Below are 13146 nucleotides of genomic sequence, written 5' to 3' on the forward strand. Positions count from 1 at the left end.
TATGGGTTGTTAGGACAAGAGGATGAGGTTGGCTCTAGGAGAGGACTGGTGGGTTGGTTTGGTTCTCATGTCAGTCTTTCTAGAATGTCCCTTTGTTGGTTTTACACTGGAAATATCCATCACTGCAGAACCAAGATGTCTGATAAATGCCCTATAGTGAATGTAGAACCAGATCAGTCCTCAACTTCTTGTATGTCATCCCAGGACCCCACAGGGACTTACAGTGTGGCAGCAAGAGTGTGGGTGCCAGCTGTGCAAAACTCAGAATTGTGCCCCAGGAAGGATTTCCCCAGAGTGCTGGTCTCCAAGCCAATGCATTCTTTGCCAATAGTTCCTGGTCTTTTTGGATAGCATGACTTTCTGAGAAGATATTTGAAATGACTTTGAGGGCTGCCATGAAATTGCCAGTATTTGTATTTTCTAATATCGGTCAATACATACTGTTCTAAAAGTTATTTGAATACCAAAATGTAGGAAAGACCTAACTTGAGAAAGGAAGGCTCTTTCCCACAAGGGACGCTTTGGCACCATAGGCTAAGGATTCTGCCTGATGTTATTTTTTTCACTTGGTGGTGGATCAGTAATAACCTCTGGCCCTGGCAGTGTTCTAGGCCACAGGCTCCTTGGTTTCTGTAGCGTCTGCAGTGTCAGCCAGAGGACCCCTGTGGCACCACAAGAAACAATGATCAGTTGGCCACTGACAAGAGAGCATTTCAGTCTTGCTCCAGGGGGAGTAAACCAAGACTGGGGGTGCCCTCCTCTGGCTGTGCTTTCCACTGACATTTAGTGTTCCAAATGAGTCATGGAGAAGCCATAACAAAGTCGCATCCACTCACCATACTGAAAAGTAAGCATACTTTCCCTTAACTTAAGACAGCTAAGCTCCACAGTCTGGCCATTTTCCAACCAGATGATGGGTCCAGAGCAAGGAGAGTGATGATACCAGGAATGGGTGGGAGCCAGGCCACTAGGGCTAACCACCAGCTGGGGAGTGGACATAGTACACACCAGATCTGGCATGGCTGAAAAATGGGATGTATCTCCTAATCCAATATTATCATGTTAAAATGTTTACATAATATATTTTTAAAAGTTAGGGTACAATAAAATAGAGCTACAACTTTGAAATTATTTCTTCTTTAGCCAGTAGATATGTTTAATCAACAAAGCTAAAAATGTCCATCAGTGGAACTGAAAGAAGCTATACGGGACATTAGAAAAGGAATGGGTTTGGAATTGGGAAACTGGGACTTGAAAGACAGCTCGGCAACGTCTGGACTGTGGACAGTCATTTAGAGAGGCATGGCATCTAGTGTCACCAGCATGGGGCTCTGAAGGCACATCAACATGAGCTGGAACCGTGGCTTGGCCACCAACGTCCTTTAGCCTTTCAGGCCCTGTTTCCTTATTTGTCACATGGGTGGTAGCCGGTATGATCATAGTGGGCCCTCTAATGCTCTACAAAGAATTTACAGACAAAACAGGAATGAAGAAAGCCTCTATTCATCCACTACAAAGATTGGGTTCGGATCGATGGCAGTCTTTACCACGGCCAAGAATGCGGATGGAGTCTGCATCTCCGTCTCTCCCTCTCCATCCTTTGATACACACGAGCAGGGCCCCCCACATAGTATGAAACACAGCCCACCCCACCCCTACAGTCTTTTATCAATGGGCCATGAACAAACCATACACAGAGAGAAGCTGCTTTTTTTTTTTTTCCTTCAATTTAATTGAAGTTACTTAGAAAAATAATCAGGCTTGAATGGCTTTTCCTGGAGGAAGGTTCATGAACATTTTCACGCTTTTGTTGGCAATGTGGAATTCAGCTTTCTGGAACGGTACAGTAAGATACAGGGAGAGTTTTCTACAACAAGCCCTCTACTGCATACAAATATGAAAAAAAGAAAATCACACTTCACAAAGATGTTAAATTATATGTCCATATGCCACACCGAGCATCCTCATAAGAAAATAGTACGGGCAGCCCCTTCTGTACCTGACAAAGAGTTAACACACTGAAATTTGCCCGTTCATGGCCGAGGGTCAAGCTGGTTGTAGGAGATCCTGCTGCCTGTTCAGAGGGTCCAGTCAGTTGCGACGGGAAAGGGCTGGAGGAAATACTGGTTGTGGGAACTTGGGAGTGGGACGAGGTCAGTCCTGCCGACATGAGTGGGAAAGGAATTCTGGTCACCAGGATCGCACAGAATGGGGCAGCTCAGATTGTGTGTGTTTGTGGTGGGGAGGGTGGGCAGGCTGTGAGGGATCTGCTCTAAACACCACCCACTAGGGACAGAGTCCCTTGGCTAGGACAGAGACATTTGCCATTTCCACCGCAGCACTGGTCCAGGCTCCACCAGCTAAGGATGCTAGGGACTCGCTCTTCTTCTGGGAATTTTCTCCCAGCAGAGATGAGACCCTTGTGTGTCCATAACTTTGCCACCAAGACACTGGTTCAACTGGAGTTTCCACTGCCCATTGCTATCCTGTGCCGTCCAGGTGAACAAGCAGGACAGAAAAACTCACCTGGTGGACAGGTAGGAAGGAAGGACCCTTCTGAGACACAAGTCAGCAGATGTCCCTTCTCCCCAGACCAGCTGGGGAGGCAGAGAAGGGGGTGCGTCTGGAGAAGCTGCAGGAATTCAAACCAAACCAATAGCTAATAGTCTAGAGTTTTCCAACCAAAGGGGCAGGACAAGCAGGAATGTTCTTATCAATAATACTCTGTACCTGGTTTTGAAAACACAGCAGCCACCTCTGGAAGAGGCTCAGAGATGGGATACCTGCCTGTACTTTTCTCCAGCTAAGCATGCAGAAAGCTTTTTCAAACAGTTAAAAAAAAAAAAAAAGAAGAAGAAGAAAACAAAGAAAAAACCCAAAACTTCTGTTTTCCAGGCACATGTTCTCCCATGGATTTGATTTTACCTAAGGACACAGTGGACTCTCTACATTCTGCAAAAACAGTTGAATAGATTTTTTTTTTTAAAAAAAAAGTTTTGATGCCATTAGAAAATAAAATATGAACACAAAACACGAGGCGAGAGAGCCTCGATCACAGAACCATACTGCCACACTGTTCCCTGGAGGACACGCTTTCCCACTAGAGAGAGAAGATGGATGAAGGACGGCAGCTGCACACGGCCTGGAGCAGCTCACACCTCTGATCAAAGATAAGGTGCAGAACTGCAAATGCAAAGTTTGGGAAATCTATGTGAATTTCCACTTAAAAAAAAAAAAAGCATACAGTGAACAATTCCAAACTATGGGATTGAAGGAGCATTCATCAAGGGTTGAGCTGTAAGGGGACCAAGTGAGGCTTTGCGCACCCCCCCCCTTCTGTCTGCACCACCCAAGATGCTCCTCCACTCCCTGTGGGAGGGAGGGGATGGTGGCCCATGTAATACCCAGGATTAGAACCATTGCACTCAAGCAAAAGCTGAATTTATTTGGTAAAGTACCTTTGTGGCTATAAACCAGGTGGAAATCGTGGTGCTGTTTTCTTGTTATTTTGTTTTGTTTCTGAAGGGGGGGTCAAGGAAGCAGTTTTTATCCTTGAAGACCTCAGAGATGCCAAAGCGACCTAACCAAAGAATATTCAGTGGAACATTAGCTCTGTGAGATGATCTGCAGAACAGACTCTCCTGCTCACAAAAGGTCAGGAAATGGTACCGACCCCATCGGTGATGCTCTTGGGGATTCACGATGCACAGCACATATTCAAGGCTCTGAAAAGTCCTGCAGAAGGGAAATGGACTTAGCTTTATTTCCCAAGGATGCTGGACCACAAAAACGCCTATTTTGCATCGCACCAGATTGTGTCTGGGAAGCCCGTTATCAGGAAATGCTGGAAACCTCTTTCATTAGCAGAAGCCCTAATTTTGAGGACAGTGTCCCCTGCTTGAAAATATGGCCCAGGGACAATCTCAGGGACAGCTGAGGCCTGTCACACTGCTTGGTAAAACACATGGCACAAATCTCTATCCATCAAGGGTAGAGTTGCTTTGCCCTTTGCAAAGTGGAGAGAGCTTGGAAGAAGGTACACAACATTTTATAAATAGTTTCAGCCACCCTCTCCAGCGCCATGCCTCACTCATGTTCAATAAAATAATTTCCTCGGTGAGACACAGCAGCCGCAGCTCACCGAGCTGGCTGTGAGCTTTACAATACGCCTTTAACAGTTTCTGTGAATAAATTATTCATTTTCTGTCTGTTTAGAATAGTCTCCCCTCTGTGCTACACACTGCATCAAAAACGAAAAACAGAAAGCAAAACTGACCCACACCTTACCTACCCCCTATTATTAGAACTATTATTATCATTATATACAGTATCTGCCACCAAAAAGCCATTCACTAGCTGTAAGAGGGATGTGGCTCAAACTTCAGCTGAGGCACTGGAAACAGCTGGAAACGAGAAGCCTATGCAGACATTAATTAGCCAGGATCAGGAAAAATGGCAGGTTTCCAGGCTTCCAGAGGAAAGGGGCATGGATTATGATCACAGAAGGCTGTCCTTGCTGCTTGATGCTGGTGGTTGCAAAGGCGCTGGGGGTTTCTTGGCCTCTGGAGCACTTGGGAGCCGGTATGTGTCTGCATGTGTCTACAAATAGTCTGCCTCTGACCTTCGCAAGGAGTAGAAATGCTGCCAGACCATCGCAAATCCTTGAGTGTCTGAGTCCTACCACAAAACTTTTATCTTTTGCATAGCAAAGAGCAGAAAACACACCTCTAGGTGGAGACCTGAAGGCTGGGCTGGAGAGGACAAGAAGAGAGGGTGCATATTCCCCTTCCTTCAACCAAGGCAGACATCACTAATCAATCACAGCACTCTTCAAGGCTGTGCCTGGCAAATCTGTTTTGAGGCTTAACTGCAGTGGGCACATAATAGGAAACTGTTTTGTCATCTCTTAGGTTGGGCAATGAGCTTGGATTACTCACCATGTTAAGTGGCCTGCTCTAAGCGTGTGGTTTTCAAATTTGGACCACATAAAACTGCAAATTTGTAGGTGTCCTGAGGCTTGTGGGCTTGTTCACGAATAGTCCAAACCTGGCGTTCAGTCCATGAATATCAAGGGTTTGCTAATTGTCGAGCTGGATAACTCTGTGTCCACATAAAGCTTCTTGAGGGCAGAGACTACTGGTTTTGTTCAATGCTCTATTGGCAGGATCTAGAATTCAGCCTAGCACATAATAGCTGCTTAATAAATACTTGTTGAATGTTAAAGCAACAGCCACTTTACCTTCATCACAACTGGCACTGCCAGTTAAAAATTTCTGTAGAAAAGCCTATTCTATCAGACTGCTAATTCAGGAGGGGGGGGCTACAATCAGCTCTCCCCTTGGGTTAAAAAATAATCACTTTTCCCTAGAGCGAGGGACTTTTGCGTTGATTGAAATTGGTATGGAATCAGTCCCTTGCAAAGATGCCTCTATTTATTTCTAGCAGAATTTCCAGACCGGTTCTATCAACAGCACAATGGTTGTTATCACAGTGACTCTCTGGGCGGTTAGTGAGAAGAACATTCATGCCCCCACATGAGCTGTTGCAAGCACAAAATGAAACATAGATTTCTTCCGCAGAGACAGTAGCATCTTCCTGCCACAAAAAGAAATCTATACAGAGACCATGTTTAAATAACTATAAATAACATCGATCGGAATTTACGAGATGCACAATTCATGGAATTCACCAGAACACAAAGAAACCTCTGAGACAGTGTTGCGGGATTCACGTCTAAAAACAAGGACACCCATCCTATTCCCCTGCAAAGACAGCCGTCCTTCCCTACTAAGGATTTTTAAATAATTCTCACTATGCTGCTCGCAGCATCATCCCCAAAGAAATATTAATTTACAAAATAACCCAATATCCATATAATTCTTTTGACAAATAAAAATCTTAAATTAAAAGCAGGATTCTCTCCCCTCTCCCCACCCCCACCCTTCATTCCAATTTCAGGTAGCTTGGCACTGAGTAATTGAACATTAAAAAATCGAGTTTGTAGACTTCGTACAGCTGCGTTTGGTGCTCGGAGCTGATGTTCTGGAAGAACTCCGTGGTCATCTCATCAGTAGTTCTCGTGGACTTGGCGTAGGTGGGGAACTTCAGGTAGCTGCCCACGCCCGCCAGCTGCAGGACGTAATTGGAATCCTCCTCCAGCGTCTCGTACTTGCCCACGAGGTCGTAGTGGATGTGGCACGGGTGGCAGAGGGAGTAGACGGTCTGCCAGTGTTCGTTGAAGGGCTCCTCGCGCTGGGTGTGCGGGTCGATGAGATAGGCTACGAACTCCTCGAACTTGACGTCGTCGCCCTTGCGCAGGGCCTCCTGCGTGGCGTTCTTGCGCTGCCGCTTGATGATCTTGGTGCCGTAGCGCTTGTGGAAGGAGGTGTTGTACTTCTGCGTGAACTTGTTCCGGTAGGCGGACACCAGCCTTTCGAAGGGCTCCCGCACGAACAGGAACTTCATGTAGCTTTTCAAGCGGTGGTTGATTTCGGGGATGCTGTACTGGTTCAGGGTCTTGAGGTTGGCCGACACGTGCGCCTCATTGGCCGGGATCTCCATGGGGTCGCTGTACTTCCCGCGCCCGGTCAGGACCATCATGAGCCGCTTCCAGTTGGTGCACGCCACCTTGGGCACGTAGCAGTAGATGAGCTCGTGGTCTTCGTCCACCACCAGGTGCTTGAGGTCGTTGGGGGTCAGCACCCGCCGCTTGCGGCTCATGGCGCTGCTGGCCCGGCACGTGTCTGTGACCTGGTCCCGGCGCATCTGGTGCAGGACGGCCGTATTGGAGAGGTCCAGCTGCAGAGGGGACACAAGAGGACCAGAACTCAGGACTGTGTGCGGCATGTTTACACTGGGCCACACCCACAACCAGGATGGCCAGAGCCGGCCCCCAAGGCAGCCTCTGACCACCTCGGTGGCCTCTCTCCATTTCCAGCTCTCCATTAGCTGTCTTGACTGTTTTTGGTCTTTGTTGCCCCAGCGGTATCCTTTGGAGAGGAACATAACGACAATCACAACACTGTACCTTACCCATCACCCTCCGCATGCCTGGCGTTTCCCTTTATATGTACAGTTTTTCTTTTCTCTGTACAAGGAACCTGATGCACTCTTGATTTACTTAAATACCTGCCAATGTGCCAGGTAACATGCTGCTGGGGTTGGGGGGGTGGGTGCAGGGGGAAGTGTGGTAATGCAGAATTACAAGGTGACTGCCCTTATGGAGCTGGCAGTCTACCTGGAAAGAGAAAGGAACTGGGGCTCAGAGAGGTTAAGTTATTAGCTTGAGATTACACAGTAAGAGAGTCAGTAGTCATAGTCAGGTCTGCCTGGCAACCAAAGCTGTCCACTTGCCACTCTAATCTGATGAACTCCCATCTTCTTGATTGAAGCAGAAGCAAGCATGGAGTTCTCACATTCGATTGACTTTTTGAAGCAAGGGGATCTAATTTTTCTACAAGCCTGTCACTGTGGATGCCTACTGCTTTTTGCTTCCTCAGCACCAGTGCCTTGATTTTCCTCTGGGAACCTGCTTTCCTTCATTCCCAGCTCCCTTTCCTTCCAAGCTGCTGAGCTGAGACAATGCAGCCTGGAGCTTGGGGACAGGTAGGAGGGCCACCATACGGAAGAGCTAGGAATGAAGGGAACAGAGGTGGGATGAACAGAAAGACAAAGGGGTGTATTCCCAGTCACATCATCTGAATACCCAGGTCCATGCATTGTTGAAACCAGACCCCAACTTCTGGGGTTTTGTTAGATTAGTCATCTCCCTAATGACTAATTAGCATTTGCTACCTTTAAATGAAAGAATGAGTTTCTCTTCAGGGAAACTTGCTATGAAAGGAGGAAGGCTCCTCTGCAGCTGAAGAAACTTCCCAGTTGTTTGCAGATGCCAGAACGTTCTTTAACAGAGGCTACACTAGGATGAATAGTGATCCTCCCAAATTCATGGAAGACCTTGGAATGTGACCTTATTTGGAAATAGGGTTTTTTTTGGCAGATGCAATTAGTTAAACTGAGGTCACACTGAGTTAAGCCCTAGTCCAGGGACTAGTGTTGTTACTAGGAGGCAATACGGGGTCTTGGAGACACACACAGAGAAGGCCACGTGAGGGCAGAGGCGGAGGCTGGAGTGATGCATTGACAAGCTGAGATGCCAAGGATTCCTGGCAACAACCCAAATGGGAGAAGGGCAAGGAAGGGGGGAGCCTGAGAGCCATCAGAGAGAGAGCACAGACCTGCTGAGACCTTGCTTTTGGACTTCTAGCATCTAGAGCTGTAAGAGAATAAATTCTTGTTATTTTAAACCACCGTAATTTGTTAACGGCAGTCCTGGAACCTAACACAGGAACCAAGCTGTCAGTCAATGCCTTTGAGCAAATTGATATAAAATATAAATGTATAAGAGAAGGTAACATTACATAACATTTTTAGAGAAGAATATAGGAAAGGGTATTAGAGCACTAAGCAGAAAGTGGAGAAGATCTGATGGCAGAAGACCTAGGCTTGGGCAAGACCCTCAACCTTCCTTTTTTTCTTTTTCCTGTTTTTTTTTTTGGGGGGGTCTTTTTAGGGCTGCACCCGCTGCACATGGAGGTTCCCAGGCTAGGGGTCATAGACCCTCAACTTCCTAAGCCTCAGTGCTGTTATTGCAAAATGGGAATAGTACCACCTACCTGGCAGGGATGTTGATTAAATTGAAATATGGGTCCTCATTTAGAAAATAAGATCAAGTCTAGCTCAGAATTTGGACACTGTATGGCACACTGGAGGCAGTTGGTGTGTATGCCTTCTTTATGACAGAAGAAAAAGAAATCCAAGAGAAGGCCGGAAATCTGACCAGCTCTATAGTTTTGTTGCAGGCCAGCGCTAGGTCATGGCATTCAATTAATGCTTACTTTGACTAGTAAAACTCTGACTTTTGCACTTTCTGACTTCTGAGCAGATGTATTCATCACCTTAAAATGAACAGTCATGCCACTTCAAAGACCAAACTAAACCGAAACTGCCCTAAAGGAAGGAGGAGGGCCAGGAAGGAAAAAGAGCCCATCAGTTTTGCCCATTTGAATCACTCCTGGCCAGTTCTGAAGGCAATACATTGACAAGTGAGCAAAGAAACAAGAGGAGTCTCCTCCCCCTTCCCCCCACCCAACTTTTTTCAGTGGGAGACAATTTTCTGGCCAACTGAATCCCTGGGGAGGTAGCAAGTCAGTTGATAGCGCATTGAGGGCCACAAAGCCATGAAAGATGAGAGACCGGTGCCACAGCGTCCTTTTAAGCCCAATTGCAGAGACAGAAAATAACTCAAAGGGGCTTTGAAGTGTGGTCTTTGCCGTTTCTCTCTCTGTCATTCCTTTCGTCTCCCGGGCAGTGTAGGTGGCAAATGGTGCACCTGCCTCGATGAGGCATCGCAATTTCCCTCAGGACTTTGGGGCACAGGTGAAGAGAACAAGCATGTTCTCAATCCCGAGACGTAGCCAGGCCTCTTCTCAGAGCAAGAAATTCACCCAGGCCTCTAATGTTGAATTTATGTTTTAACCTTTGAATTTTTATTTAATACATTGAATATTTAAAAAATTTAAGTTTATAAATCCAAATCCCTCAAGAACTGAAGTTCGGTGTACAAGTCTTTTTTTTGTTTTGTTGTGTTTTTCTTCCTTTTTCCTTTTAGGGCCACACCCACAGCATATGGAAGTTTCTGGGCTGGGGTTGAATTGAACGTGCAGCTGCCAACCTACACCACAGGAACGCCAGATCCACACCGCATCCACAACCTATGCTGCACCTTGCAGCAATGCCGGATCCACTGAGCAAGGCCAGGGATCAAACCTGCATCCTCATGGATACTAGTCAGGTCCTTAACCTACTGAGCCACAAAGGAAACTCCCCAGTGTACAAGTCTTTATGAGCATACTTTTGCAATTATTTTAAGGAGATCTTTACAAATTATACTAAATGTTTTAATGCCCTTAGAAACTTTAAATGATCTATTTTAGAGTACTTCAATGTCTAACAACTGGAATCTCAGAATTCTAATTTTAAAACATCATTAGCTAAATAGCATTGAGAACTATGTCTAGATACTCATGTCGCAACAGAAGAAAGGGTGGGGGAAAAACTGTAACTGCAATGTATACATCTAAGGATAACCTGACCCCCTTGCTGTACAGTGGGAAAATAAAAAAAAAAAAACAAAAAAAAAACATCATTAGGATTGGTTCTTAATGTCTCATGTTCCTATACTTGTAAACCTAAGGCCAAAACTCTCACTCAGTAATCTATTTTAATTTTTTGTTGAAGTATAGTTGATTTAGAGGGTTGTTAATTTCTCCGTACAGCAAAGTGACTCAGTTACACACATATATACACTCTTTTGCATATTCTTTTCCCTTACGGTTTATCCCTGTGCTATATAGTAGGACCTTGTTTATCTGTTCTATATGTAATAGTTTGCTACAACTACCCCCAAACTCCCAATCCATCCGTCCCCCTTGGCAACTATACAAATCTGTTCTCTATCTGTGTGAGTCTGTTTCTTTTTCATAGATAGGTTCATTTGTGTCATACTTTAGAATCCACCTATAAGTGATATCATGTGGTATTTGTTTTTCTCTTCCTGACTTCACTTAGTATGATAATCTCTAGTTCTATCCATGTTGCTGCAAATGGCATTATCCCATTCTTTTTTATGGTTGAGTAGTATTCCATCGCATACATGTACCACCTCTCCTTTATCCATTCATCTGTCTATGGACATTTAGGTTGTTTCCATGTCTTGGCTGTTGTGAATAGTGCTGCTATGAACATAGAAGTGCATGCACTTCTTGAATTGTAGTTTTGTCCAGATAGATGCCCAAGAATGGGATTGCTAGATCATATATATGGTAATACTGTTTCTAGATTTTTGAGCAACCTCCATACTGTTTTCTGTAGTGGCTGTACCAAATTATATTCCCACCAACAATGTAGGAGGGTTCCCTTTTCTACACACCCTTTCCAGCATTTGTTACTTGCAGACTCTTTAATGATGGCCATTCTGACTAGTATAAGGTGATACCTCATTGTAGTTTGATTTGCATTTCTCTAATAATTAGTGATGTTGAACATCTTTTCATGTACCTGTTGGGCATCTGTATGTCTTTGGAGAAATGTCTGTTTAGCTTTTCTCCCAATTCTTCAATTGGGTTGTTTTTTGGTTTTTGATTTATATGTGCTATTTGTGTATTTTGAAAAGTAAGCCCTTGCTGGTTGCATCATTTGCACATATTTTTTCCCATTCTGTAAGTTGTCTTTTCGTTTTATTTATGGGTGCCTTTTCTGTGCAAAGCTTGTAGATTTGATTAGGTCCCATTTATTTTTGCTTTTATTTGTTGCTTTAGGAGCCTAAGAAAACACTGGTACAATTTATATTACAGAATGTTTTGCCCATGATCTCTTCTAGGAGTTTTGTGGTATCTTATAGCCACTTTGAGCTCATTTTTGTGCATTGTGTGAAGGTGTGTTCTGACTTAATTGATTTACATGCAGCTGTCCTACTTTCCGAGCACCACTTCTGAAGAGACTGCCTTTCCCATTTTATATTCTTGCCTCTTTCAACAAAGACTAACTGACTGTACATGTGTGGGTTTATTTCTGTTCCATTGATCTGTAAATCTGTTTATGTGCCAATGCCACACTGTTTTGATCATTGTAGCTTTGTACTGTTGTCTGAAACTTGGGAGGGTTATGCCTATTGCTTTGTTATTTTTCCTCCTCAGGATTGTTTTGGCAATTCTGGGTCTTTTATGGTTCCACATACATTTTTTGATTGTTTGTTCTAGTTCTGTGAAAAATGTCATGGGTAATTTGATAGGGATTGCATTAAATCTGTAGATTGCTTTGGGTAGTTTTGCCCTTCTAACAATATTAATTCTTCCAATACAAGAGCATGGGATATATTTCCATTTTTTTTGAGTCTTCTTTAATTTCTTTGATTAATGTTTTATAGTTCTCAGCACATAAGTCTTTCACCTCCCTGGTCAGGTGTATTCTTAAGTATTTTATGGGGGGGGGGGGCAATTTTAAAAGGTATTGCTCTTTTTTTTTTTTTACATCACTTTCGTTATTTTATTGTTAATGTGAATAAATGCAACTGTTTTCTGTATGTTAATCTTGTATACTGCTACCTTGCTGAATTCATCTATCAGTTGTAGTAGTTTTTGTGTGGACTCTCCAGGGTTCTGTACATATAGTATCATGTCATTAGCATATAGTGACAATTTTCCTTTTTCCCCTCCAATTTGAATAACTTTTATTTTTTATTCTTTTCTGATTATTGTGGCTAGGACTTCCAATACTATGCTGAATAGAAGTGATGAGAGTGAAGTTCCCATTGTGGCTCAGCAGTAACACGCCTGACTAGTATCCATGAGAATGAGGGTTCAATCTCTGGCTTTGCTCAGTGCGTTAAGGATCCACTGCTGCCTTGAGCTATGGTATAGACTGCAGACACAGCTCAGTTCCAGTGTTGCTGTGGCTGTGGCTGGCAGCTGCAGCTCCAGTTCGACCCCTAGCCTGGGAACTTGCATATGCCACAGGTATAGACCTGAAAAAAAGCAAAAAAAAAAAAAAAAAAAAAGTGGTGGGAGTGGGCAGATTGTCTTGTTCCAGATTTTATCAGGAAGGCTTTCCCCTTTATGCCATTGGCTATTATGTTGGCTGTGGGTTTGTCACGAATAGCTTTTATTATGTTGAGATATGTTCCCTCTATACCTACTTTTGTTTTGTTTTTTGGCCACACCTGTGGCATGTGGAAGTTCCCAGGCCAGGGATCAAACCCATGCCACAGGAGTGGCCCAAGACACAGCAGTGACAATGCTGGATCATTACCCAGTAGGCCACTGGGGAACTCCCACTTTGGTAAAAGTTTTCGTCATGAATGATTGTTGAATTTTCTCCAATGCTTTTTCTGTATCTATTGAGATATCATCTGATTTCTGTCATTTCTTTTGTTGATGCAGTGTATCACATTGAATGATCTGTGTATGTTGAACCATCCTTGTGAACTTGGGATGAATCTCACTTGGTCATGGTGTATGATCGTTTTTGTGTGTTGTTGGATTTGGTTTGCTAGTATTTTGTTGAGAATTTTTGCATCTGTATTCATCA

The 13146-nt window shown here is 44.2% G+C and overlaps 1 protein-coding gene and 1 long non-coding RNA gene across 7 annotated transcripts in view; one reads left to right on the forward strand and one right to left on the reverse strand.

The window, feature by feature from the left end:
* LOC110260779 overlaps positions 1-13146 on the forward strand; it is a 68163-nt gene that overhangs the window by 48407 nt on the left and 6610 nt on the right. The gene's annotated exons all lie outside the window — the stretch shown is intronic.
* CHST11 (carbohydrate sulfotransferase 11) overlaps positions 1709-13146 on the reverse strand; it is a 280346-nt gene continuing 268908 nt past the window's right edge. For all 6 annotated transcript variants that reach the window (XM_021092627.1, XM_021092628.1, XM_013998000.2 and 3 more), the window contains one exon: positions 1709-6798. In XM_021092627.1, the coding sequence (XP_020948286.1) occupies positions 5944-6798 (855 nt within the window). In that variant the 3' untranslated portion in view covers positions 1709-5943. The remainder of the gene's footprint in view (positions 6799-13146) is intronic.

Source organism: Sus scrofa, chromosome 5 (assembly GCF_000003025.6).
Source record: "Sus scrofa isolate TJ Tabasco breed Duroc chromosome 5, Sscrofa11.1, whole genome shotgun sequence".
In the NCBI taxonomy this organism is placed as follows: domain Eukaryota; kingdom Metazoa; phylum Chordata; class Mammalia; order Artiodactyla; family Suidae; genus Sus; species Sus scrofa.